Below are 27,458 nucleotides of genomic sequence, written 5' to 3'. Positions count from 1 at the left end.
GAGCCCCTGCCAGCTGAGAGGTGCCCCTGCTGAAGAGTTTTGTCAGCTGACAAGACTGGGCTGCTTTCCAATCCCTTGAATGTATCAAATTGGTGCTATTTGTAGATCCAGTCGGGCTCCACTAAGGTAAATATTCTTTTCATCTTGATCCAGCAGTTGGCCCTAGTATTGGCACACCAAGAAAAATACCACCTACAGAATGAAATTGCCTCCAGTGAGAATTAGATCCCATGGGAAAAAGGATTGTCAGTGCAGTGCCCAGAATTACTACTTGGGTTAATTTACCAGCGAGAGGAAAATCCCGAAGAGGAAAACACAGGCTGAGTAGTCAAAGCTATAGGTGAGCAATACAATGTCTACCTCATGCTAAACTTTGAAAGCAATGGGCCACCTCGTCAGCTGGTGTAAGTCAGCATAGGTCCACTAAGGGTTTGACATGTGACATTATGCCCACCAGGTCTCATTCATTCAAAATACCGAGATGCCAAACCACTGTATTAGGCACCATCTAAAGAGTCATCATGATTTTTTTTCAATAGATTTTGACTAGTACAAATTCTTTTGCCCATGTTTTGACAACGCCATAGCATAAGATGAATTTCCAGACCAGACTGATGAGACACTTGGAAGACTCAACAGAGCTGCAGTCACTGTTCATGCCATCTGAGTGTTTGGGGAGTTGAAGGAGCTGCTGAGATCACATGCCAAAGGCACCCACCTCATCCCAATGAGAAATATAATCTGTGTTCCAGAAAATGCCATCCTGCAAGTAACATCAAGCTGGTTCTGGCCTAAGTCACGACAGCGATGAACAAGGAGCCAGCATAGAACTACTGTAGACAGCAGCCACATCTATGCAAGACGCTGACTGTGCAGTCATTACTGTTACAGTTGTTACATCTTTATGTCTTTTGTCACAGTTGTTGCCACACAATGCTACTGCACAATACTATTAGGCTACTGGGCACTCAGCATCTTGTGTAGACACAGACAGTGTGAATTAATCCTTGGTCTATTAAGCCTAATTTGTCCAAGTCTGTATAAATCTCTCATGAAATTAATGCACTGCTCTGGTAGCTACCAGCCAAAGGCAAGTCATTAGTGCAGACAAAGGAACATAGCTTATATACACAAGGCAAAAAAGTATTTGAAAATGGAAGAAATTTGTGTTCACAGATACCAGATAAGAATCAGACCCAGGGCCTACTGACTTTTATCTACAAATAGAGGCATTTAAGAATGAATCCTGCTCTGCTCTTCCAGAATGGAAGTCCTTTCCTCAAATATAGATAATGATGTCCATGTTAAGAGTTAAATCCAGGAAATAAACACTGTCCAATGTCAGGCTTGACTTCCACTTTATCACCCAAGTGAAAAAGATGCCTGTGGAAAACATGCTGTTAAGAAAAAAGCACCACTGATAGTAGGGATAACATTAGTGAAAGAAATTGATATTCAAGGCTATATATTAAACACTGAGAATCAAAAAGTGATCAGAAAATGACAGGCGACTAACAGGGATGAATAAAATAAACCTTCAGAATTAGTGAGAGGGAATGGACTGCATGCTAATAGAAATGACCCTCTTTCATCCCAGAGTAATGGAACCATGTACATGAATTCTCAGTTGTGAATGGTACAATCTGTAAAAGCAAGAAAAAAGGAAATGCCTTATCTACAGTTCCCTCAAGACACAGGGACAAAACATCAGCTGATGTAAATTAGTGTAGCTCTACTGAAGGCAGTTAATACCAATGGAGTCACTGGCCCATATAACTGAGTGGATTAATGATCCTGTGTGTGTATATCCAACACAAAGCCAGAAGGGAAGTCTCCTAGCTTTGAAGTGCTGAGAAGTTAGGTACCTGTTAAAGGATACTCACACGCCATGCACCCATTTGAAACACACTTACTGCTTAGGCTGCTTCTCCCTGTTTCCTGGTCAGTTCCTTTTAAAGAAGGAGACAAAAATAATCCCAACAGCCAATTAAGAAAACCAATACAGACCTCTCACCATTGTGAGGAGGAGGGGTGAGCAGTAATCCACTTCACTGAGAGCAACAATTACAGGCAAGTCATTTCCTATTCTCCAAAGATACCATCTCATTTGATTCCCCTTTTTGGATACTAAAATAAACTTACCAGAAATTAGAGGATATAATAACAGAGTAATAACAAAGGATGTGTGTCGTGAAAGGTAATAGATTTTTACACATGAAAGAACAAGACATGGCTGAAAAATCCAAGTGGAGGACAATTTTGAAAGAGATCCAAATGTCAAGAAAGGTCTAGGTAGCCAGAGGTTCGTGGCATCCCTAGCTTGGTATTGACTCGTAGGTCAGAGAAGGGCTGTTGTGAAAAGCCAAGCTTAGCAATACTGCTCAGTAAATTATGTGGAGAAGGCTGTGGATTGATGATTGCTTTCAAAACTACTTTTCCCAGAAAGGATTGGGCTTTGACAGGTCATAGCAGAAAATCCATCAAAGCCATTCAGACACATTCTCTTGGGAAAAGCAAAACCTGTCAGACCTACATGCAAAGAAACCTGTTGGACAGGTGTCCAGAATAAAATCCAGAGAAGAGAGAGCACAAAAGCATGATGCCAAGAACAGTAATGCTGTAATGTACAGAAGGACAAGTAGAGGTAAAGAGTTCTGAGAAATGTCTTACTCATGCACCCCCCAAAAAAGATGCCCTGCAAAGTGGTGGAAATAGGCCCCTCATCCTGCATGGCCCAGGGATGCAGACAACCAATCTGCCTTTGCCTGGATATTCCAAATGGAGCAACACCACAGGAACTGAATCTCCAGTTGTCTCAGCAACACCAGCATGTGAACACAAACATTCATTTCAAGATAAAAACAGCAAGGAGCATTCATCCAAAGAACCAGTAAAATATATTGGACCAGAGTAGCTCAAAACTGCTGCAGCCTCACTAAGAGCCAGGGCAAATGCCACCAAAGAGGCACCAAGTCCTCAAGCAGACATTTCAGCATCAGTGAAGGCAGTCAGGAAAACCATGGAATGCTAAGAAGGAACTGGGCACTATGAACTGGGGTCTCAGCTGCTGGTAACATAATCTCAATGGTGGCAGGGCACCAAGGATACATCTACACTGCAGAATGCAGCACAGCCTCCTGCAGAGATTCATAGGCTAGCTGGCTGCACATGAGCTGGCTCATGTATTGCATGGCAGCAGGGAGCCCTATACAGGCTAATTTACCCACCAGTAAGGTGAAGTAACCTACATGGCACTCCATGCTCCATAGCCAGACTACTTTGGGACTACAGCTAACTGAAGTAGCTCAACACTAGGGGGTAGACATTCTGTGAGATGTGTTATTTAGGGAGAACAGTCATTCCATATGCATTTGAACAAGCTGTCCTACTGAATTCATGAGTAGACAGAAAGGCAAACAGATATTATGACCTACTTGTTCATGTGGTACATGTCAGCAAGTGGGCCAGTTTGTCCAATATATCTTTAAGATAGACAACAAATACAAAAGTGGCAATGATACCACATGAAAAGCCAACAAGATTACAGTAGACTATCGGAGTTGTTTGCTTATGTGGAACATCACGGGCTATAAATATGCTGTGGATTATTATGGTGATGTGTTGGAACCAAAATCCTTACCCCTCCCCAATCAAAAGTATCATAACCTGAGAGCCATATTTGCTAGACATGGAATCCCAGAAGAGAGTCACTAAGACATCATCCCACATTATTCTGGAAAGGAATCTACAAAACTTGTCAATTCATGAGACTGTAAAAATTTTGCATTTAAACTGTGTGATCCAAAGAACAACAGTGTTGCTAAGGAACCTGTTCAAATTACATGATGTTGGTCAGAACCAAAGTTGATGACAAAGACCTCTTCTTTGATCTACTATCAGAACTTGCCTATTAACTTTAAAGCATGATTCTCCTCCTGAATACATCTGGATTGTTTCTGTGTAAAGGGCTGAAACAATCTGTATAAGGGATGGTTGTATGAAACCATTATATATGTTATATATGAAATAAATCAGTGTAATGGGTGTTTATCTCCAATTCAAATAATTGTTACAACAGAAATTGTATGTATAAGAGTCTGAAAAGAGATGTAACAAAATGTGCTACTCCTCTGCAGCAATCCTGTTACTTATGTTTACACTAAGTCCTTCCGAATCATGCCCTTCTAGAGAGGCTTCCTTTCTGCTAGGGAGCCTTATGTTTGCAGTCAGCAGGAGCAGATGGAAATAGAAACGTGCTCCTAACTGTGATTAAAACAAGACACAAAACACTGCATGCTGGATAGCTGAGAATATGCTGCTTATATATATGCAAACCCTATGCTATATACCGTGACCCACAAGATGCCCAGATGCCAAAGATACTTGTAATTACTGGCAAGGCTGTTGAGTTTCACTCAGTTTACAGAAGTGCAAGATCATTTCAGACCAGCTACAGATTCAATAGCTGTGTTACTGATTCCTATTACAAAATCACTCTCCCTGAATCGCATCTCATTGCTGTTCTTTCTGGATCACCTCCAACTGATGGCCCCTCAGGCCATGCAAAATCAGCAGACTTATGTCTCAAGGGAAGCACAGTGGCAGTGACAGATAGGAAGCAGCCCCAGACAGGAGAAGCATGGGGCGTACAGGCTAAAAGCCTGTCTAAAGAACTACAGAAAAAATGTGGCCACCTAGGAACCTGGTGGTTGTCACAACATTAAAGCCAATTAGACCTTCTAAGCAATTGCTGGACAGAATTCAGATGTTCTTCTCCAAGAAGCATAGGCCTCTTAGTGCCTTGCTACAGAGTAACTTTAGGTGGCTTCTGGAGCTCTTAACCTCTGAACTGATTGCACATTAACAACTTTAAGTGGCTTTAAGCACGCATTATTCATCTTAAAGTTACACACTCCAGGGCAGGATTATCTCTAGTCCACCTATTTTTGCTTCTGTGCAATGCCCCTTCCCCACTCTGAACTCTACTGTCCAGGGGGTGGTTCTGGCACCAAATCAGTTCCCTCCGCCCAGGGGTGTGACTTTCCCACCCCCCAGAGGGGCAACCCAGTGCAAACACTCAGCAGAGCACATGCACCTTTGGTGGAACTAAAAGAGAGCTTCTCCCAGATGTCTGCAGTAGAGTGTCAATGACTCACAGATGAGCATTTGTGTTTTCTTTCAGCAGAGGGCAGCAGTGCCCAAACATGCCAATTTCTATATATGCATATACATGTGAATGCTAGTGCCCTGTATTTCTAGAACATTTCATCCCAAAGACCTTCACAAATAATACAATACACACAACAGCAATGAAGCACACCCACCTTTCAGGTAGAAGTTAGAAGCCAGCACACTGGAGTATTGAGAAGCAGGACCAAGGACCTAATCCTACAATAAGGATGGTGGGAGCTTTAGTGTCCTATCAAAGCAGTCCTTGGTTTTCAAGGTCTGAACTGAGCCACCCACTCAGACTACTACATGTGGTTGGATTTCTCCAGTTTAGGGTTACCATATGTCAGGGTTTTCCCAGACATGCCTCTTTTTGGGTCCTCCGATTTCTATCCAGACAGTTTTTTGAAATAGGAAAAAACGTCTGGGATTTTGCTCTGCTCAGCATCAAAGTTTTTCCCAGTACTTCCTGGACAGCTAGGAGATGCTGCAGGGATGCGGGGAGCAGAGGGATGTGGATTGGGAGTGAGGGGCACCAGCAGAGCTGGGAGGCAGGGCCTGCAGGTCAGAGTGAGGGGCATTGGCAGGGCTGGGCAGGCTGTGGCCTAGGAGTGAGGGGCATGGCGGGGGCACAGACTGTGGGATTGGAGCATGGAGCACAGGCAGTGCCAGGGGGTTGCAGATTGGAAGTGAGAGGTATCAGCAGGGATTGTGGGGGTGGGGGAGGTGGGGAATGGACTGTGAGGGGGCAGGGTACTGTGGGTCAGGAGTGAGGGGCATCAGCAGAGCTGGGAGGACTATGATTTGGGAATGAGGGGCAGGGGTAGGGCACGAGCATATCACTGACCCCCCACAATCATGTTACCCACCCACCCTCATGCCCCGACAGGTGTCCTCTTTTTTGAAAATGGAAATATGGTAACCCTACTCCAGCTAGGATGCCAGCCTCTAGTGCTGGTCCACCTAACTGGATTGCAACTGACACTTAGACAACAAGGTCAGTGTTGGAGAACCTCCCCCAAAATGGCTGGCCAGACCCTAAGTATGGAGTTTCACAGTTCAGGAAGGCTGGACTGAAAGAGAACATGGAGGTCATGGAGTCCAGTCCCTTGGAACCACGGGCAACCAAGGCATACAATCCCTTTCACCAACTGACCAAGCTCCATCTTAAAATGAGTAAAATCTTGAAACTATTCTATATTGTACTTGACACAGTTTGCCAACTGCTGTGGGGAAATGGAAGTAACAGTATACAGAAGGGTGAAGGGAAGGGGCAGAAAGATTCCTGAGCTCAAAGCAGCACTGTAGTAAGACTCAAGAGAGCCGAACTGTCAGGAGTTACCCCCTGCCCATGCTTCCATTTCAGTATAACAGTTAACTTCTTCTTCTCCCAAACATAGTTTCAACCAGATTCTCTCTCCTTCTTTATGTCTGCCCCCTCACCTGACTTTCCAACCTCCCCTCATGATTTTCTGGCCCAATACCATGGGTACACAGCTGTGATGTCACATTCTCACATGCTTTCATAGCATCTGATGAAATGAGCTTCAGCCCATGAAAGCTTATGAGTGCACATATGTTTACTCTCTCTATATATATTGTAGATAGATAGATAGATAGATAGATAGACATACATAAACACACACACATACTCTCTCTCTCTCTTTGGTTAGTCTGTAAGATGCAAGTCTACCCTGCCTTCTACATCCTCAGGGGCCATGAGGACTTTCTTAGTGATCCAGAACAGGGGAATTGAGAGCATCATAATAGAAATAGTAAGCAATAAGGGTCAAAAGAAAATGGAAACTGGGAACTCAGAGAGAAATAGGCAATAGTTTTTTGAAAGGCCAAAAAACATGGCTCCCATTAAAGGCCAGCTATAGACTCAAAGTGATGTAATTTCTACCTCTCCCATTTAGGGGCCACTTCAGGCCAGGTCAGCCTCCACTGAACCCCACAAGGGTGTTCTCAATGGTGCCTCTTCCACGATGGCCTGTAATGGCAGCATGAAATTGTCAGGGCATAAAGACACCCCTCCCACTGTCCATAAAACAATGCCCTGCCTACCCTGAAACTTCTGGAGCATGGCAACAGTTCTACAGCTCCTGCACTGAGGGGTGTCCTTTGCAGGGGTACGCAGTGAAAGGATGAAAAGAGGAGATAAAATGGTGTACGAACAGAGACACAGAACAAAGCTGCTCCTCCATACCTCAGGGACTTAGGCACAACAGTAATTAATAATTATAATAAACCCCCAAAAGTGATACAGACACAATGACAGAGCAAGGCAATGAGCAACCCTGAGAAAGACATCCTGTTCCTGATACCAGCACTGGTCTGATGAACCTGTGCCCCATGTATCTGAACCTGCTCCAGAGACTTATTACTGCAGTACACCTAGAAAAGAGCAAAAAGGGATTAAATTAAATCCTAAATTAAATCAAGTGTTACTGTGATCATATGGAAGCAGAACACACACTGAATAATAGATACGTTGGTCTCACACTAACACAGTAAAAAGGTTTGAGTTGCCTACTGAAAACTCTACAGGCCTCTAAAATTTACTAGCTACTTTTTTCACATTACTAGAGCTATATGGGTGTTGAGGCTGGGGTCTAGTGTTTGTTGCACAGACAGTATACTGAATGGTTGAAGCATGATGGCAGGGCCATCAGAGCATTTTGTTGTGACTTCAGAAACATCAAATCAAGGACTCCTCCCCAAAGCTGGCCCCAGTCAAATCACCTGGAAAGAAGTCATTGAGGCTGGGGAGTCAGGGACAGCCAAATGGGGTGTTATCATATACTTCCTTGCATGCCACTGGCTATAAAAAACATGTCCTTATCCACAGCAGCCTGATGGGCAGGCTTTGATTGCATACAGCGGGGCATGACCCCTACAGAAACCTACACCACAGTCCATCCTATGCAGACAGCATTCCTGCATTTTGTAGACACTAGACAGAACTCTAAAAGACAAATCTATCGGCTACTGAGAAGAGAAAAATCAAAGCACGTGCAGCTAGATTGCTCTAAATCCCATCATGCTAGCAGAACACCTACAGTACAATATGTAACACAGACCCGAGATTCTGCCAAGTACTCAATCAGTGATTTCAGTGTGGAAGTAGACACCAGGACACATTCCACTGGAAACCCAGGCATGGGCAATTTTGTAATGGCCAAGACAGGGGAGCCTGAAACAGACAGGCACTTTTTGTCCTGCTGCATGAAATCCAAAGAGAAAAGGACTTCCTCAAGCAATCAGCAATAACCAACCTCTTTGCTGCAAAGCAAAGAAGAAAAAATAGCATAACTTTGAGTGAAAAAAAGAGAGATGGCAGAAATGCCTTACCAGCACATGGCTGCCACCACAGCATCCAAAAGGGGCTGGAATATAAAGTAAATGCACACTATAAAACCCTGTAACTGCTCAGAAACCACATCCAAGATGAAGATACTAAATGTGTATTCACTTGAGTGATGCTTGTGTTCTTTGCCAGGTCAATAAAGTTACTGAGATGGAAGGTGGTCTAGGAGTGAATGGAGCAGAGAAAGGTGAGGAGGGGAGATGGAAAGAATAAGGGACACTGAATTCAAGATCATGAACACAGGTAGTGGATTTTAGCGCAGGGAGAGGGAGGAGGAGCAGAGGTGACAGAAGACGGCAGAAGGAGATGCGGAGGGGAATGGAGGGGAAAGGAAGTGTGGTAGGAGGAGAGCAGAGTCCAGAGCTGGGCAAAGGAAACAGGATTCCCTAGAATGTTAAAAATAACGCAGTTGTCTGAGAAACCAGTTCTTTCACCAGGAAATATCATTCTGTTTACAACACTCTTTCAAAATAAACCACCCCAGCTAAGCTGGTTTCCTCCTCCCCAAACAGCCTCCCAAAGAATCAGCCTGATAGCCTCTTTCTCTCATACCGTATCTTCTCAGTTTTTGTGCATTTTTATTGCTTAGATTTGGTACAAATCTAGCTCACGGGGCGAGGCAGGGGAGATTGAGCCTGCCACCCCCAGGAGGAAAGGGAGAGAGTCCTGCTGCTGCCACCCCATTGCCCCAGACACACACAGTCCTGGTGGCCCAGTTCATACCAGCTTTTCCTTCTGTGCCCATTTAAGGGAATGGAAAGTCCAGGCAGCCTGTGAAGCAGCACACGGAGGCTCCTTTTCCCACCATACAAAGAGCAGAGGCAAAACCCTTTCCAGGACAGACAGTGAGCTCTGCGCACAAACAAGGCTTTTACATCAGCTTCTTTTCAAACCTGACAGCTGGAAGGAGCAGCTCGGGGGAGGTTTCTCTCCAAGTCTAATTCCAGTAGCAGGGTAGGAATCTCTGGGACGAGAAAAGGTTTTACATTTATATTCAAACCCTGCAGCCCTCCAGGGCAGAGAGTCCAAGGGAAATAATTTTAAAAAGCATGGCTTTTTCCTATAATGCATCCAAGGCCCATTGCGATGGGCCAGATGCTTCAGAGCAGGATTCACGTTTAGGTACGTAGCAGGCAGCCGCCATTTGTCATATCAAAGTCGATTCAGAATCATGCTTCCACCACAGGATGGCTACTTGGAGGAAGCCAACACAGCTCGATACCCCATCTCAAATGGGGAACATCCTTCCAAAGAACTGCACTACTGGGATTATCCATCGCTGCAGCATTGTGTGTTCCCCTCCCAATCCCCAAGCCCTGTGGGTAGGCAGGATGTCTAAAAGGGTACAGTGATTTCCTTGGACTCTGGTACACAGACAGTGGCCCTCTCTGCTGCCCTGGTCTGAGCAAAGAGACGGTGACCCCTTTGATCAGTGGGATGTCACTTGAAAGGAGAGAGAGACTCCCTGGACTGGTGGTCCTAGGTGGAAATTGGTGGTGCCCATGGTGGACCCAGAGAAGGTCCCAGCCCCTTGCAGGTGCACATGAGTGGATCCCACCAGATATTCTGAGCCACAACCCTGTTTTCAGAGGTACTCAGCTCAGGTCTCCTCTGGAGAACACTCCAAGGCAGAGAAACTGCCCTCAGCATCCTCCAGCAGAGAGGAGTCATTCTTCAGGGCCCCCCGCACAGCTTCTGAGCCATCCTCCTCCTGCTCCTCCTGCTCCTCCTGCTCCTCCTGCTCCCGGAGGCTCTGGAGACGCTCCTCCCTGGCCTCCATCAGCTCTTGGGCCCCATCGCCCACCAGGGTGACAGAGTCAGCGACACTGGGCGGCGCTTTCACCGGATTGTGGTCATAGGAAAAGAGCCGCAGCTGTTGCAGGTGGGCCAGGTCTGGGAACTCGACGATTTTGTTGCGGTCGAGGTCGAGGATGTGGAGCTGGGACATGCGGAGCAAAGGTGGTGGGAACTCCTCAAAGCGATTCCCATAGAGCCACAGGCCCCGGAGGCCAGACATCCGCGGCAGGCCGCTGGGCAGGGTTTTGAGCCTGTTGTCGCCCATCTGCAGGGACTGCAGTGCTGGCATCTGGAGCAGGGCCCGGGGGAAATGGTACAGATAGTTGCTCTCGATCCACAGGCAGCGCAGAGTCTGCAGCTGGGCGAACTCTGCCGGCAGCCCAAAGAGGCGGTTGCTGCCCAGGTAGAGGCGGGTGAGCCGAGGCAGGCGGCATAGCCCCTCGGGCACCTCCTCCAGCTTGTTGAAGTCCAGGGCCAGGATGCGCAGCTCCCGCAGCTCCTCGATCTCCTCGGGCAGCTCGCGCAGCCCCGTGCCGCTGATGTACAGCTTCTGCAGGCTGACCAGGGAGCACACGGGGCCTGGCAGCTGCTTCAGGTGCCGCCCGCTCAGCTCCAGCATCTGGTCCCCGCCTTTCAGCTGCTCCTCGGCCGCGGAGGGCAGCCGCTCCTCCCTGCCCGACGACCCCGCGCTGCCCATCCTCATGGCCCGGCGCTGCGCGGGCCGCCCCCGCCGCCGGGGCGCCCCCCTGGGGCCATGGCGAGCCCCTCGGTCCCCCGGGGCCGGGCCCCGCGCCCCCGCCCCCGGCCCCCCGCGCCGGCCTCGGCTGCGGCTCCGGCTCCGCGCTCCGGGGCTCCCGGCGCGCTCTGAGCGCGGCTCCCACACACCGGCCGGCGCCTAGCGACTCGTCGCCATGGCAACCCCCACGCGGGGCAGCCCGCCTATGGCGGGGCCGGGCGCGCCGCAGGGCGGGGCCAGATCGCGGCCACGCCCCGCCCGCACCTGCCGCCTGCGCCCCGCCCTGCACGTGGCGCCCGCGGGACCTGCGCGCACCCACGGGTACCCGCCCCGCCCCGCCGCGCGATGGCCGTCGCCGCCTGCGCCTCGCTCCCACCAGGGGTCCGGGGTCTCTCCACTTGTAGGCCCAGACAAATGCACACACCCACACACACCGCCACGCATGCACCCCCACGCAGGCACACACCCAGCCCGACACGGGTCCTCCCGCACGCACTCCCACATACACACGCATACACCCACACATACACCCTTACCCATACACCCACATATACACCCCCCCACAGACAACTCTGCCCAGACACCCCCATGCAGATGCACCCCCCCCCACAGAGACATACACGTACTTGCACATACACACACATACAACCCCACCCATACACCCACCCCCACGCAGACACACACCCTGGCACATATGCCCCCCCATACCACACCATAGACTCCCCCACACATACACCCACACATACACCCCCCACAAACACACACACCTCCACACATAAACACACCCACACAGACACCTCCCCACACCTCCCTGGAGGGCCCTCCTAGAAACAGCCCCAGCATCTGGCAGCGGTAAAGGACACTGTGGATGTCACTGGTGCTACGTTTGGTAGTTGTGTGCGTGGGTGTGTTCCTCAGGTTCATAGGAACTAGTGAGACCAAGATCTGTCCAGGATGGATTAGATAGGGATGATCCTGCCTTGAGTGATTTTCTGTGATTCTAGGATCTCCTGGCACAGATCTCCCACCCTCCACATGCCCATCACAGAGCCAAACACACCCCCATTACAGCCAGCAACACATACACACCTCTGCCTACGCCCAGCACAGTTCTAGCTACATCTGCTCTCTCCCCCACGTGCACCTTGCTACAGGCCCTTCCCAGATCGCATCCCCATCCCTTTTGATTTGTCAAAAAGCCTTTTGATTTGTGAAAGCTGCAAGGAGTTGCTCTTAAAATACTGTGAGGCAGAAGCAGGGCAGCATGATACCTTAAAGCAGTGAATCTCAACCAGGGTGTCACAGCACCCCAGGGTGCCACACAATTCTTTTAAGAGTGCCTCCAATATTAGCATTGTGATGTAATGCAAACGCCTACCTGTGATTCACAAAATAAACCCGAAGATTTCAAATAGAAATCCGTAGTGTCCACAGCACTCTCACCTGTTCTGGTTATTCTGAGTTCTTTGAAAGGGAGAATTGCGCTACAATTTCTCCATCATCAAAAAACAAGTGAAAGCTAAGAGCTGGCATTTTCCAAAGGGTGCCTTCAGCTTAATGAGGGGTGCTTATGAAAGCTTATGCTTGTCTGAACAAGGTAGCCTCTAAAGTTGCCCTGTCTTCTACCTGACTTTAGCTAACACAGCTAAAATAACCTAACTACGCTTGTGATTCATATAGTGATCTGGGAGCAGCGTGTCTCAACTCATGGAAAGTGGATAGCAAGAACAGGGCTGCGAACAAAGTGGGTCGCAAGAATAGAGTTGTAAGTGGGTTGCAAAAAAAGGGTCGTGAACAAACTTTAAAAATGGCTTCTTCTTTAAAGGAGAAAAACCCAGGAACCCGGGGCTTTTCCTTTGCAGGCTGGCAGAGTTCCAGCCTGCGAGGGGCTGCTTGGGGCTCCCCATGCCCCACACATCCCCCTCCCACTGAAGGCGGGGGGCAATGGGTCAGGAATGAGGGGTACTGGGTTAGGACTGGCCATTGAGGTTTACAAATGGATCCTGGTACAAAAAAGGTCAAGAGCTACTGATCTAGGAGTACCCCCAAATTTGTGTCTGCTTTGTCTGACCTCTGTTTATAGACTATTATCACTTCTGCCACTGCCTCAAAGCATTTTCCTTTTCTGACTAATATATCTTCCCTGGGGTTAACTGAAATGACCTCCCTTTTATCCACATTCCTTCAGACACAGTAGTACCACCCTCCATATTGTTGGCAGTAAATTCAGAAGGGGTCTAGACCTAGGTGTCAGCAGCCCATTATTGGCATTGGACCACACTGGTTCTTGAATATTCAGAACAATCTTTTCTCCTTTACACATCAAGCTGCTGGGCGCACATCAAATCATATCAACAGTCCCTGCTCAAACAGGCAGGCACATGAAAGGTCCCCCCTTCAATTTAATCTTGACTCTTCAAATATACATAAAGCACATTGGTGTTGTCCTCTCTACCCACAGGCAGACAGTGTGCATGGCTTGTAATGGATTTGAGCTTGTATGCAGCAGTCCCTTTTATCAGGGGAATAATTCCTTTATTGGTTAATGCTTCAATTCATTAGCATCATGATACCTTTCTAAGGGCACAGGCAAATTAACAAATTAAAATTAGTGCCAGAGAGTCAACAGTAACTTACCTGAGTGCCTGCACATTACATGACAGTCCTCTCCAAGGATCGTCACCTTGTGGTGGTGGAGAGGCTTGCATGTTCCTATGACCCTGAGAGTGTTGCGGTCTGGAGCTTGCACTCCTGGTAGGGTGACCTATGGTGGCAAGGTCAAGGGGGAAGTTCCAGGCAAAGAATGATCCAAGAAGTCCTCAACGATGGAGCAGGCAGGGGAAGGCTCCAGCCCCAACAGCTGTGAAGGTAGAAGAAGACTGCAACGGAGAAGTGGCCCCAGTTGTCATGGTTTGCCATGCCACTGAACACAGCCACCAACTGCCAAGACTGTGTGGGCATGACTGCACACCAGAGTCCCCACACTAAACATGCCATGTGCAGTCTTCTGTCAGGTCCAAAAGCCCTGTGGCGATGGAGGACTGGTGACAGGGGCAGGCCTGTGATACCTGGAGGGCCCCAACCAAGAATCTGCACACAGACGGTGGATGCATGATGGTCATCAGGCACCTGTGTCGGGACAGGGGTGTCCTTTGGCAGATGCATCTGTGACTAAGCAGTCCTTCTTAGGATACCCTCTTCTCACCCTGATGGGGAGGGGGCTAGAAAAAATGCCCCCAAAATAGGCTGTTCCATCTCTCCTGGCTGGGAATCCGCACCCAGCGGGATCACCATTCCTGCGGTCAAAATAAGAAAAAGTTAAACTTCAGACCCTGGAATGTGAGAACACTCAACAACCCAAAGAGTGATTGCCTGGAAAGATGAACTGCCATCAGGGCTCAGGAGCTAGTGAGGCACAACATCAACATTGCTGCTTTCAGTGAAACCTGGCTCACCAGGGAGGGACAGCTGAGGGAGGTCAGTGGAGGGTACACCTTCTTCTGGAAAAGGAAACCAGACTGCGACCCCCCGTATCCACAGAGTTAGTTTCGCCATCAGGAACAAGATTGCTGACATGCTCCCCGAACTCCCTTCAGGTGTCAATGAAAGGCTGATGACCCTTTGCCTGCACCTCTGCCAAAACCAGCATGCCACTGTCATCAGCACATACGCTCTAACTCTAGATTCCAATGAGGAAGTCAAGGAAAGGTTCTACTCCGATCTCAACAATGCCCTTGCCTCCATTCCCAGGGACGACAAGGTCATTCTCCTGGGCGACTTCAATGCCCAGGTTGGGCATGACCACAAAATCTGGAGCAGAACTATCAGCAGGGAAGGTGTGGGGAAAGCCAATGCCAGTGGTATCCTGCTCCTGACCAAATGCACTCAACACGGCCTGATCGTGATGAACACCATTTTCCACCAGAAAGACCAGCTCAAGACCATGTGGTGGCATCTGAGGTCAGAGCACTGGCACCTCTTGGACTACATCATCGTCCAAAGTAGAGAACTGAGGGATGTGCTTGTCACGAGGGCTATGAAGGGATCTGAAGACTGCTGGACAGACCACTGACTCGTGCGCTCGGTGATGAACACCTGCCTGGTGCCAAGACACCAGAAAACCTAGAAGGCTGCCCAGAGATGGCTGAATGTTAAAGCTCTGAAGGACCCTGGACAGTGGAAGAAATTCCAGGCCCAGTTATAGAAGATGTTTTGGATGGGGAATCCAGGAAAAAGATGACAAAGCTAAGATGAAAATACAAAGCGCCCGAGTGAGGGACTAACAATCAAGGGATGGGGGAGAGGAGGGGAACGCGACTAGGTTACATACGATACAATGTTAGCCAACTGAGCCCGGGGGTTGGGGGATGTGGGAAGGGGGGAAGGGGAGTCCGATCACGGGGGTCCTCTTCGGGTGGGGCGGGGTCGTCCGTAGCGGCAAAATCCTCTAGACGCGAAGCAAAGCGGGGGGGTTCAGGCGACGGCGTCCTCCAGGTCCGGTCCGGTGGCAGCTCGTCTGGTGGGGTCGGTGTACTGGCAGTGGCCCATGATGTGCTCCACGTAGATGTCGTGGGACCAGCAGATGGTGTCGGACACCATGAGGCAGTGCGTCAGCTTGGCATAGCGGCGGGAAATGCGGCAGGTGCAGAGGACGCTCTCGTTGCTGGGGTCCCAGGCTCCGAGCGTCCCCACGATGAGTGCGTCCACCATTACATCGTAGCCGCGGCCCCTCAGGGTGTCAGCCAGCGGGGCATGCCTCGCCCACTTGCGAGCCCAGGTGTCGGTGAAGGCTTGGCGCCGGTTCTCGAAGGGGATGGTGACGTCCACCATCGCAATCTTCTTGGCCTCGTGGTCTGTGACGACAATGTTGGGGCGCAGCTGGCTCTCGCAGCCTGGGACAGTGCAGTTCACGGAGATCTGCCCCGCCCCGGCTGGGATGGCCCGCGCCAGGTGGTCTTGGACAGCGGTGTGGCGCAGCTGCCAGGCTCTGGCGTGCGGCTTGCAGCCGCACAGCATGTAGGGGAGGGTCTCTGCCGCATAGCCGCACCAAACAAGTCCCTACTGCTGATGACATCTCCATCCATGTACACTGGGAGCAACCCAAGTCTGTTGTCCAAGATGCCTGCGCCCAGACTATTGGGTTTGCATCATGATGGAACCAGGACTGATTTGACGCCAATGATGCTATGATCCGCTATGTCCTTGAGCAGAAGTGTGCAGCCTTCATAGTAGCCAGGGTCAGGAGGGACCTCAACAGATCATCTACCCTGACCCCCTGCCACAGGCAGGAATGAATGCTGGGTTCACAAGACCCCAGACAGGTGATCATCCAACCTCCTCTTGAATTTGCTCAAGGTAGGGGCAAGAACCACTTCCCTAGAAAGTTGGTTCCAGATTTTGGCCACCCTAACTGTAAAACATTGCCTTCTGATCTCTAACCTAAACCTATTCTCCATCAGCTTATTACCATTGTTCCTCATCACCCGAGGTGGTGCTGGGGAGAATAGGGCTCTTCCTATTTGCTTATGATCTCCCTGATGAGTTTGTAGGCAGCCACCAGGTCCCCCCTCAGCCTCCTCTTCCCAAGGCTGAACAGGTTCAGGTCCTTCAGCCTGTCCTCATAGGGCCTGTCCTGCTGCCCTCTCACCAAGCGGGTGGCCCTCCTCTGAACCCTCTCCAAGCTGGCCACATCCATTTTAAAGTACTGTGCCCAGAACTGGATGCAGTACTCCAACTGCAACCTGACCAAAGTCGCATAGAGGGGGAGTATCACCTCTCTGGACCGGCTTGAGATGTATCTTTGGATGCATGACAAGATATGGCTGGCCTTGCTGGCTGTGGTCTGGCATTGGTGGCTCATGTTCATCTTGGAGTCAGTAATGACTCCAAGATCCCTTTCTGCCTCTGTGCTTTCAAGAGGGGAACTCCCCAGCCTGTATGTATGCTGTGGATTCCTTCTCCCAAGGTGCAGCACCCTGCATTTGTCTACATTGAACCCCATCCTATTCTCATCTGCCCACTTGTGTAGTCTGTCTAAATCTAGTTGCGGCCTCTCTCTCCCTTCAAGTGTGTCCACCTTGTCCCACATCTTAGTGTCATCAGCAAACTTGGACAACGTGCTTTCAACTCCCTCGTCCAAGTCACTGATGAAGATGTTCATCGCCTGGCAAAGCCATCCACAAACTCGACAAAAGACAGCAGTGTACCACCAGCTGCAAGCTGAGATCCAGCAACGCATCTGTGACATGAAGAACAATTGGTGGGTGGAGAACACACATGATCCAGGGCTATGCTGACCAGCATGACTTGTGTAACTTTTTCCAGGCTACCAAGACAACCTACGGACCATGCTCCATTGGACAAAACCCCCTATGAGCACAGGACGGCTCCCAGCTCCCCAAGGATGATAATGCCATCTGTCTGCATTGGAAGGAGCGTTTCAAACTCCTCCTTAACTGGGAGTCCACTGTAACAGAGGAGACCCTCCAAGCCATCCCACAATGCCCTGTGGTGGATTCCCTTGGTGATCTACCAACTATCAGAGAGCTGAAGTAGGCCATCCAACATATGAAAACCAACAAAGCTTGTGGGTCAGATGGTATACCCGCAGAGGTCTACCATGCTAGCAGCTTCTGGCTCACATCACGACTCTACCAGCTTATCCTCAACCTTTGGGATAAAGAGGACATCCCCAGGGATCTCAAGAATATGACCATCATGACCATATACAAGAAGGGGGACAAATCTGACTGTGGGAACTACAGGGGGATGTCCCGCCTTTCCATTGTGGGTAAGATCCTGGCCTGCATCCTCCTGAACCACCTTTGTCCCGTAGCCGAGCAGATGCTTCTGGAAACCCAGTGTGGCTTCCGACCATCCCGGGGCACTGCGGACATGGTTTCCATTGCCAGGCAGATCCAAGAAAAATGTTGGGAGCAAAATCAAGAACTGTTTCTCACCTTCATTGACCTCACCAGGGCATTCCATTCCTTAAATTGTGAAGCTCTGTGGACCACCCTCCAACGCCTTGGCTGCCCGCTGAAGTTTGTCACCATGCTGAAGCTCCTGCATGATGATATGACTGCCACTGTCCTGAGTAGAAGATCTGAAACTGATGCCTTCTGCATCTGGACTGGGGTCAGACAAGGTTGTGTGATTGCCCCCACCCTGTTCACTGTCTACCTGACCATCATCATCCACCTCATCTGAGATGATCTACCATCTGATGTCAGTGTCCAGTATCGACTGGATGGGAAGCTTTTCAATCTTGGGTGCTTCCGGGCAAAAATGAAACTCACTACCAAAGACATTCACGACCTTCAGTTTGCAGACAATTGCTGCACAAAGGCTCACTCTGCACAGGATGTGCAAGCAACCTTAGATCTCTTCAACACTTCATATATGAGACTTGGCCTGTCCTTGAACATCGCCAAGATGAAGGTTCTCCACCAACTCTCCCCAGGCCAGCTGAACATCCCTCACACTTTCTTTGTAGATGGGGAGGCTCTGGAGTACGTGGAGCACTTTCCATATCTCAGCAGCCACTTCTCTCAATGAGCTACCATTGATGAAGTCCAGCACTGAGGCCAACTGTGCCAGTGCCACATTCTTCAAGCTGCAACATCGTGTCTTCAAAAACAGAGACCGTGGGAAGTCGATGAAGGTCCTGGTTTACAAGGCTGTCATACTGACCACCCACCTCTACTGCAGTGAAACTTGAACTGTCTACCAATGCTACATTAAGACCCTCGAGAGCTTTCACCAGCGGTGCTTGTGTCAAATCCTGAGGATCAAATTGGAGGACTGCCAGACCAGTGTGAGCATCCTCCATTAAGCTGTGTCCACCAGCATTGAAGCATTGCTCTTGAGAAGTCAACTTCAATGGTGGGGCCACTGTGTCCAGATGTTCGAGAACTGCTTCCCTCTCCAGATTCTCTTTTCCTAGCTCTCCATTGGCCAACAGCCAAAGGGCGGCCAAAGAAAATGGTACAAAGGCACACTCAAGGTCGCCCTGAAGCATGGAGGCATCAACACCAATAGCTGGGAGGAGCAAGCTGCTGACCATTTGGTGTAGCACCACCTGGTCCATCAAGGCACACACCACTTTGAGGCCCAACGACTCGATATTGAGGCAAAACAGTGGCAATAAACAATAAACAGAGGAGAGAAAGGAGAAAGAGACCAACCCGGGGCTGTGAATCCCACTCCCCCATGCAACAACATGCCCCCATTGCTGAAGAATGTGTGTATCCACAGTTGGGCTCCTCAGTCACTTGAGGACCCATCAAGCCTGATGGATGTCATCCTGGACTCCAAGGGACTGCCAATGATGATATGAGAGCCAAACTGCGTTAATTTAGTTTTGTTTCACTGTGCATGTCTACACATTCATTAATGCACCCTAATTCCTGCACATTTAGTTTAGTACTTGTTTAATGAAGTACTAACTAAATGTGCAGTAACTAGCGTTATTGCGTAGTAGTGACGGCACATGGTTTTTTGTGCCACTTACTGCACAGCCTAATAACACTGCGCAGTAGGCTATTAGCACATTTTTAACTGCCACACCACTGTGCACTGTTATTAGCAGAGATCCTGGTTTTCTCTGATTTAAAAAAAATCCCAATTTTCAGATTTTAAAAAGTAACCTAAAACCCACATTTTTTCCATGATTAAAATAAAACATCACTAATATATAGATATAGTGGCATTTAATTTTAATCACAGAAAAATGTGCATTCTGGGTTACTTTTTTTAATCTGAAAATTGGGGATTTGTTTATGAGAGAAAACCAGGATCCTTGGTTATTAGGTTAATATGCAATAAGTGTCTGGTGTAGACACGGCCACCTGGAGAGGTAAGTGACTGTGGTTTACGTTTTCAGGGAAGTGCAGACACACCGATGATTACAGCAGAGCAACTGTCATGCAGTAAGTCCCTACTCCTTTTTAACTTGCTGGCATTTGTTCACTTGTCCATATGTTCAGGGGCGGAGGCTGTCTTTTTCTTGGCTCTTGTATAGTGGTGAACACCTGATCATCAATTAATTAACAGACAAATAATGAATGATGTTAGCCCTATGCTCTGCAAGAACTTCTTGTTACAAAGGAAGGAATAAGCGGGAATCCCTGCACAACTCTGCAAAGGCAGTTGGTTCCATCTGTAGGTCTGGTAGGTCTGTTGTGAACTCCTGTGACGGGAGGAAGAGATGTGTGTTGGCAAAAGTGTATCAGTTTCCCATCAGAGAAGGCCATTACTCAAGGCATGACCACATGCACATGCACACAAAGCTTATATACCTTCTAACACCCACTCACCTTACATATCTTCCTACACACACACAAGCTTATATACCTTACCTTTCTACACACACATACACTAAGCTTACATGCCTTCCAACACACACACCCTCTTACACACACACCTTACACAACTTCATACATACACAAAAGCTTATGTACCTTTCTACACAGAAATACTTGGCTGACATACTGTTCTACACACATACACACACTAGTCTTACATACCTTCCTAGAAACATACACACACTAAGCATACTTACCTTCCAACACACGGTAAGCTTACATGCCTACCCCCCCACACAAAGCTTATATACTTTCCTACACACACGTGCATGCACACACACGCACACTAATCTTACTTACATTCCTATACTCACACTATGCTTACATACCTTCCTACATATGCACACTAAATTTACATGCCTTCCTACACACACATACAAGCATACACACATACTAAAATTATATAGCTTCCTACATGCACAGACACACTAAGCTTATGTACCTTCCTACACATACATACACACCTTGGTACACATGCACACTAAGCTTACACACCTTCCTACACACACACAGACACACACACTAAAGCTTACATAACTTCCTGCAGACACACACGTGCACTAAGCTTATATACCTTCCTACAGACACACACACTAAGCTTACACACTTTCCTACACACACACCCTTTGTACACACACACTAAGCTTACACATGTTCCTATACACACACACACAAACACTAAGCTTACATACCTTCCTCCACACATAAACACACACACACACAACCCTTTGGCTTCTTTGACCATGGCATGCACCTCAGGGGCTGTGGCCTGCTAGGAAGATACAGCATCCACCTCACGCCAAAGGGGAAGAAGATCTTCTTGGCTAGAATGGCAGACCTCCTGGATAGACTTTTAGACTGAGATCACTGCGGGATGGGCCATCAACTACTAGCACAAACCAGAGAAATGGCAACCTTGAAACTAGCATCCCAAGGTACAATAGGAAACATTCTCTGACACTGGCCAATGGATAGGTTATTCCACAGCTCACCAGGAAGCCTAGGGCCTCCAATGGCAGCCTTAGTTGCCTGTACACTGTGACGGGCTAGCTGGCAGTGACCTAGCCCAAGAGGTTTTGAAAGGGCAAAAGATGATTGGAGGACTTGGGATTTCCTTTCCTCACCAATCTGGTCATGATTTCGCCCAGGGGTTTTGAAGGGGTAAAAGATGATTGGAGGACTTGGGAGCAGAGCTGGGAACCTCTCAGGTTGCTGCTCAGATCCTTGCTGGAGCTGGGGAACCTCTCCTGCTGGCCGCAGCCTTTCCTTGGGGATCCTCGAACCCAGTGGGGAGCCTCTCCTGCCAGCCGCATGCCATGCTGCTGAGGAACCCCGAGGAGAGGCTGCAGCCAGCAGGAGAGGCTCCCCCTGCTCCAGGAAGGATCTGAGCCACACCTGAGAGGTTTCCAGTTCTGCTTCCAGCTCCTCCAATCAGAGGCCAGGCAGCAAACGAGAGGCCGGGGCCCTGGGAAGGTCAAGACCCCTAGCAGGTAAGAGCAGTGCCACCAGCAGTGGCTGTGTCGCAACATTCCTGCCTGCCACATGTGAGATGTGGATTCAAGTCCCAGCTGAGGTGACTTGGGATGAGTGAGCTAACAATAAGCAAATCTTCTTGCAGTGAAAAGGGGTCATTGTGTTTTTCCCCCTCCAGATACCTGGGCCCTATATTTCCCTTGTCATTTTGTATTTTGTGCCTTTTTATATTTCACCAACCAATATTGTTTGCTCTGCTGTTTGTATTTTATATTTTGTTAACCCTGTCTTTTGTCAATGATTGTAAGTGTCTAACCTTTGTTGAATCCTGCCCCCTTGGGGCACTGTAGTGTCCACTATACCTTCTGATTTATGCCTGTTATGTTCCCAGTATTGTTCCCTCATTAAAAGGCATATGGTTAAGTCCCCATTGGTGGTCTGGCTCTGCTCTATAGGGGGAGGAGAGTCCCTATACCTCCCACAGCGCTTGTGCACCTGCTTTGATCCCTTCAGTTGGTGGGAGGGTACCTCTTGAAACACTGCCTGGGTTACAACACTAACACCAGAAGCCTGGGAAACAACCAGGAGGAACTGGCTCTCCTGCTAACCAACAACCAATATGATCTCATAGGGATCATGGAGACCTGATGGGACTCCACTTGTGATTGGATCACATAGGTGGATAGGGGGATACACCCTGTATAGGAGGGATAGTGTTGGGGAGAAGGGTAGAGGAGTTGCTCTCTATGTGAAGGAACATTACAACTCCATAGAAGCAAAGATTGGAAGCAAGGAAGGGCAACTTGAGTCCGTCTGGGTCAAGATACGGGGAGAGCATGGAGAAAGGGATTTGACCGTAGGAGTTTACTTATAGACCTCCAAACCAAGAGGAAGAGCTCGACTGGGAATTCTCTGGAGAACTGGCAGAGGCTGCACACTCTCAGAGCATGGCTGTCATAGGTGACTTCAACTACCCAGACATCTCGTGGCATGAGCACTCAGCAAGATCTGGTCACTCACAAAGCTTCCTCCCTTGCATTGAGGAACTCTATCTGGCTCAAGAAGTCAACCAGGGGCCAACCAGGGGCAAGGCACTCCTAGATTTGGTTCTGGCCAAACAGGATAACCTAGTAAGCAATCTGAAGATAGAAGGGAAACGGGGTAACAGTGACTATGAGATGATCACTTTCACCATCCAGTGTAAGTTAGGGAAATCAGCTAGTAGAGTAGAAATCCTTGTTTTTAGGAAAGCTGACTTTCACAAGCTCGGGAGACTAGTTGTTGAGGTCCTGCGGGACCATGATCCAATGAGGAAGAGAGTACAAGGAGAGTGTTCATTCCTCCAGGAAGCAATCCTAAAAGCTCAAAGGAAAGCCATTCCCTTTTGTAAGAAAGGCATCAAAAGGACTGGGAGGCCCCCTTGGCTCAATAGGTAAGTTATGGACCTCCTGAACTCAAAACAAGAAGCCTACAAGGGATGGAAGTCAGGAATAGCTACCAAAGAGGAGTACACAGCAATAGCCCGCACCTGTAGGGAGTGGATCAGGACACCAAAAGCACAAACCAAATACAAACTGGCCACCAAAATCAAGGACAACAAAAAGTCCTTCTTTAGCTATGTAGAGAGTAGGAGAAAAAATAAGGAAAGCATAGGGCACCTGATGACTGAAATGGAATGGCTGATAACCGACGCCCAGGCCAAAACCGAACACGTGAATGAATACTTCATGTCGGTATTCCACCAATCCAAGGGTGTTAGCCTGCTTGACAGGATATAGGATGATCATGGTGGGAACAACCACCCTGCCATAGTTGGTGTAGATCTTGTGGGCGGACCACCAGCAAAGACTAAATATCTACCAGTCAGCAGGACCAGGTGAACTACACACAAGAGTGCTAAAAGAACTGGCTAATGTCATCGTGCAACCTATAGCTAAGTTATTTGAAGATTTGTGGTGCTTAGGAGAGGTCCCAGGAGACTGAAAGAAAACCAGTGTGGTTCCTATCTTTAAGAAAGGGAGAAAGGAGGACCCCAGGAATTACAGGCTAATCAGTTTGACTTCAATCCTGGGTAAAATCCCAGAAAAAATTACCAGAGTCCATCGCTAACAGGCTAACAGAAGGTAACATTCTGAAGGATAGCCAACATGGCTTCATTATGAGCAGCTCATGCCAGACCAACCTCATCTCCTTCTACAATCAGATAACTTGCCACCTGGATAGGGGAAATGAGGTTAATGTCATATGCTTGGATTTCAAAAAGATCTTCGACCTGGTCTCCCATGATGTCCTCATGGTTAAATTGGAAAAATGCAGCCTCAACTACTTTACAGTCCAGTGGGTAGGTAATGGGCTCCATGGTAGGACCCAGAGAGTACTGATACACAGGACTGAGTTATCATGGTAGGTGACCAGTGGCATCCCTCAGGGCTTAGTACTCGGACCAATGCTTTTCAACATGTTCATCAATGATTTGGATTTGGGTATTAAAAGTGAGCTGGCAAAGTTTACTGACAACCCCAAACTATGGGAGGGTGTGGTCATGCTCCAGGACAGGCTGGCAATACAGGCCAACCTGGACAGGTTTGTGAGGTGGGCAGACCTCAACCTGATGTAGTTTAATACAGAGAAATGCAAAGTGCTCCATCTGGGGAGAAATAATCTGTAACACAGTGGCAGTGCTTCATTTGCCAGCACCACAACTGAACAAGACCTGGGTGTTGTGATAAACAACAAAATGAACATGGGCCACCAATGTGATGCTATAGCTGGCAGAGCAAATCAAACACTAGCATGCATCTACCGAGGCATCTCAGATGAGGCTAAGGACGTCATGCTCTACTCAGCCTTGGTGAGACTGCAGCTGGAGTACTGCATCCAGTTCCGGGTGCTGCACTTCAGGAAGGATGTGGAGAAGGTTGAGAGAGTCCAAAGGAGGGCTACACACATGATTAGAGGCCTGGAGGGCTACACACATGATTAGAGGCCTAGAGACCAAGTCATATGAGGAGAAGCTGAAAGACTTGGGACTGTTCAGCCTGGAGAAGAGATGATCAGAGGGGATTTGGTGGCAGCCTATAAGTATATCAGGGGAATACAACAGGGCCTGTGGGAGCAACTATTCACCAAGGCCCCCCAGGGGAGGACTAGAAATAATGGGCACAAGCTGATTGAAGATTACTTCAGACTTGACATAAGAAAAAACTTCTTTACTGAGGTTTTGGAACAGGCTCTCCCCAGAGGTGGTAGTCACCCACCCTGGCATTCTTTAAAAAGTGCCTTGATGCTCACCTTGCTGGGGTCATCTGACCCCAGCGGTCTTTCCTGCCCAAGTGTAGGGGGGCTGGACCCAATGATCTGTAAGGTCTCTTCCAGCCCCAAAAAGTATGAAACACACTAAGCTTATGTACCTTCCTCCACCCACCCACCCACACTAATTTTACGTAACTTCCCCACACACACACATGCGCACACACAAAGCTACATACCTTTCTCCATACACACACGCACACTAAGCTTATGTGCCTTCCTCCACCCACAGACACACACTAACATTACATACTTTTCTCCATACACACACACTAAGCTTACATACCTTCTGCTACACATACGCACACTAACCTTACACACACACACTTACCTTATGTATGTTCCTCCACACACATAGAGCTTATGTACCTTCCCCACCACCCACTAAGCTTATGTGTGTTCCTCCACACATGCGCACACACACACGCACGCACGCACACACACACACAGACTTATCTTACATACCTTCCTGAATGCAAACTCTGGCTTCCTGGGCAGACCTGTATGTATACCATATGAACTCACTCCAAGGTTGTTGGACAAATGTGCATACACCAACACACAGGCACATACAAGAGTTGTGCACTAATATGCACACAAAAAGCACACATGCTCACAGTGAATTTAGAGCCACACACAAATAGTGAGGTCAGCAACATACTCAACCATTCATCAATACACGTAAAGATACATGTGCATACACGTACACATGCTTAAAGACCCAGCACAAGTGTGTACAGCACAGATATACTACATTTCTCTTTTCTGATAAGGTTCAGATATCCTTCCCCTGCAAGCTGGCACGTGAAGGCCTACGCAGACCACAAATACTAATGCACACACACAAATGCACAGGTATCTGCTGTGACATTCAGTAAACTTCAGAGTATCCCAGCCTCATTTCTTTCAGAGACCAAAGCATTCTTTTCCCTTTGGAGATGTCAGATTTTTAACTGCCCTGGTGTGACCTTTGGGTTTAATGCTTTTTGAGAATGCAGCACAATATCTCTCCTAGGAAGCTGGTATTTCTGTTAAAAAATAGGGAGGATCCTGAGCTGATGCTCAGACAGAGTCAATTAATTTAATGGACTATGCTGATGTACACCAGCTGGCCTTTTCTTTAGTGCCTTCCTTGTCATTCTCAGTTCTTTGCTGCCTCAGTCCTTTTTCTTCTCACTTACATGTTCTTCCCTGGTGTCTCATTCATCTTCAGGGACCAAATCCTGTCTCCTCTTCTGTATCCAGGTTCTATCCAAAGAGATCTTTCCACCTCATTTTTTTATGTTCCTAATACCATTCCTAGTGGTACAGCAGAGATGCCAGTCTGCCTCATCCTCAGTTGGTGACAGGGTTTAGTAACCCCAGAGGATACCAGTTAGGGGACTTCATTGTCACAAAAGAGGACTGTGGGTAGAACCAAGACCCTGATCAGGCACCATAGCTAATGGGACTTCTAAGCCTCTGTCTGCCTCTATCTTTGCTCTTGCATCAACCCAAGAAAAATGACATGTGTGCCATTCAGCAGCTGCCCCTTCACTGACTCTTACTCATTCTGCCAGACTTTTTGTCCCTAGCTCCTCTTGCCTTAGTTGCCATTTCAAATCAGCTGCATTATCCAAAAGATCTTGCTCCAAAATTTATACTTGGACAGCCCTCCAGTGGCTGATGTCCAAATGACAATCTTTCACAGATCATTTAAGGCAGGGGTGGGCAATTATTTGGGCTGGAGGGCCACTTAAGAAGTTTCATAGACATTAGGGCTGGAAGGGACCTTGGAAGATCACCGAGTCCAGCCCCCTGCCCAAAGGGCAGGAAGTCAGCTGGGGTCATAGGATCCCAGCAAGATAAGCATCCAATTTACTCTTGAAGGTGTTCAGTGTAGGTGTTTGAACCACCTCCCATGGCAGGCTGTTCCAGACCTTGGGGGCTCGGACAGTAAAGAAATTCTTCCTTATGTCCAGCCTGAAATGGTCTTGCAGTAGTTTATGACTGTTCGACCTCGTCATCCCTTGGGGCGCTAGGTGAACAAACATTCCCCCAGATCCTGGTGGTCACCCCTGATAAACTTATAGGTGGCCATCAGATCACCCCTGAGCCTGCACTTTTCCTGGCTAAAGAGCCCCATGGCTCTCAGCCTGTCATCGTAAGGTCTGCTTTTCTGACCTCTGATCATGCGCATGGCTCTTCTCTGGACTCTCTCAAGCTTCTCCACATCTTTTTTGAATTGTGGAGCCCAAAA

At 48.5% G+C, this 27,458-nt stretch overlaps 2 protein-coding genes across 2 annotated transcripts in view; both read right to left on the bottom strand.

The window, feature by feature from the left end:
• Positions 1 to 9,116: 9,116 nt before the first annotated feature.
• LRRC10B (leucine rich repeat containing 10B) lies at positions 9,117 to 11,039 on the bottom strand. The gene has a single exon (XM_090034908.1). The coding sequence runs from the start codon at positions 11,037 to 11,039 to the stop codon at positions 10,140 to 10,142; it is 900 nt and encodes a 299-aa protein (XP_089891034.1). The 3' UTR covers positions 9,117 to 10,139.
• A 2,590-nt stretch (positions 11,040 to 13,629) lies between these two features.
• Positions 13,630 to 27,458, bottom strand: part of SAXO4 (stabilizer of axonemal microtubules 4) — a 41,207-nt gene continuing 27,378 nt past the window's right edge. The window contains exon 13 of the mRNA XM_090032261.1: positions 13,630 to 14,368. The gene's annotated coding sequence lies outside the window, so the exon portion shown is untranslated. The remainder of the gene's footprint in view (positions 14,369 to 27,458) is intronic.

Source organism: Crocodylus siamensis, chromosome 2 (genome assembly GCF_052110815.1).
Source record: "Crocodylus siamensis isolate JL-2025a chromosome 2, ASM5211081v1, whole genome shotgun sequence".
Classification (NCBI taxonomy): Eukaryota; Metazoa; Chordata; order Crocodylia; family Crocodylidae; genus Crocodylus; species Crocodylus siamensis.
Note: the sequence above shows the minus strand (reverse complement) of the source record. Positions and strands in the feature narration are given on the sequence as shown.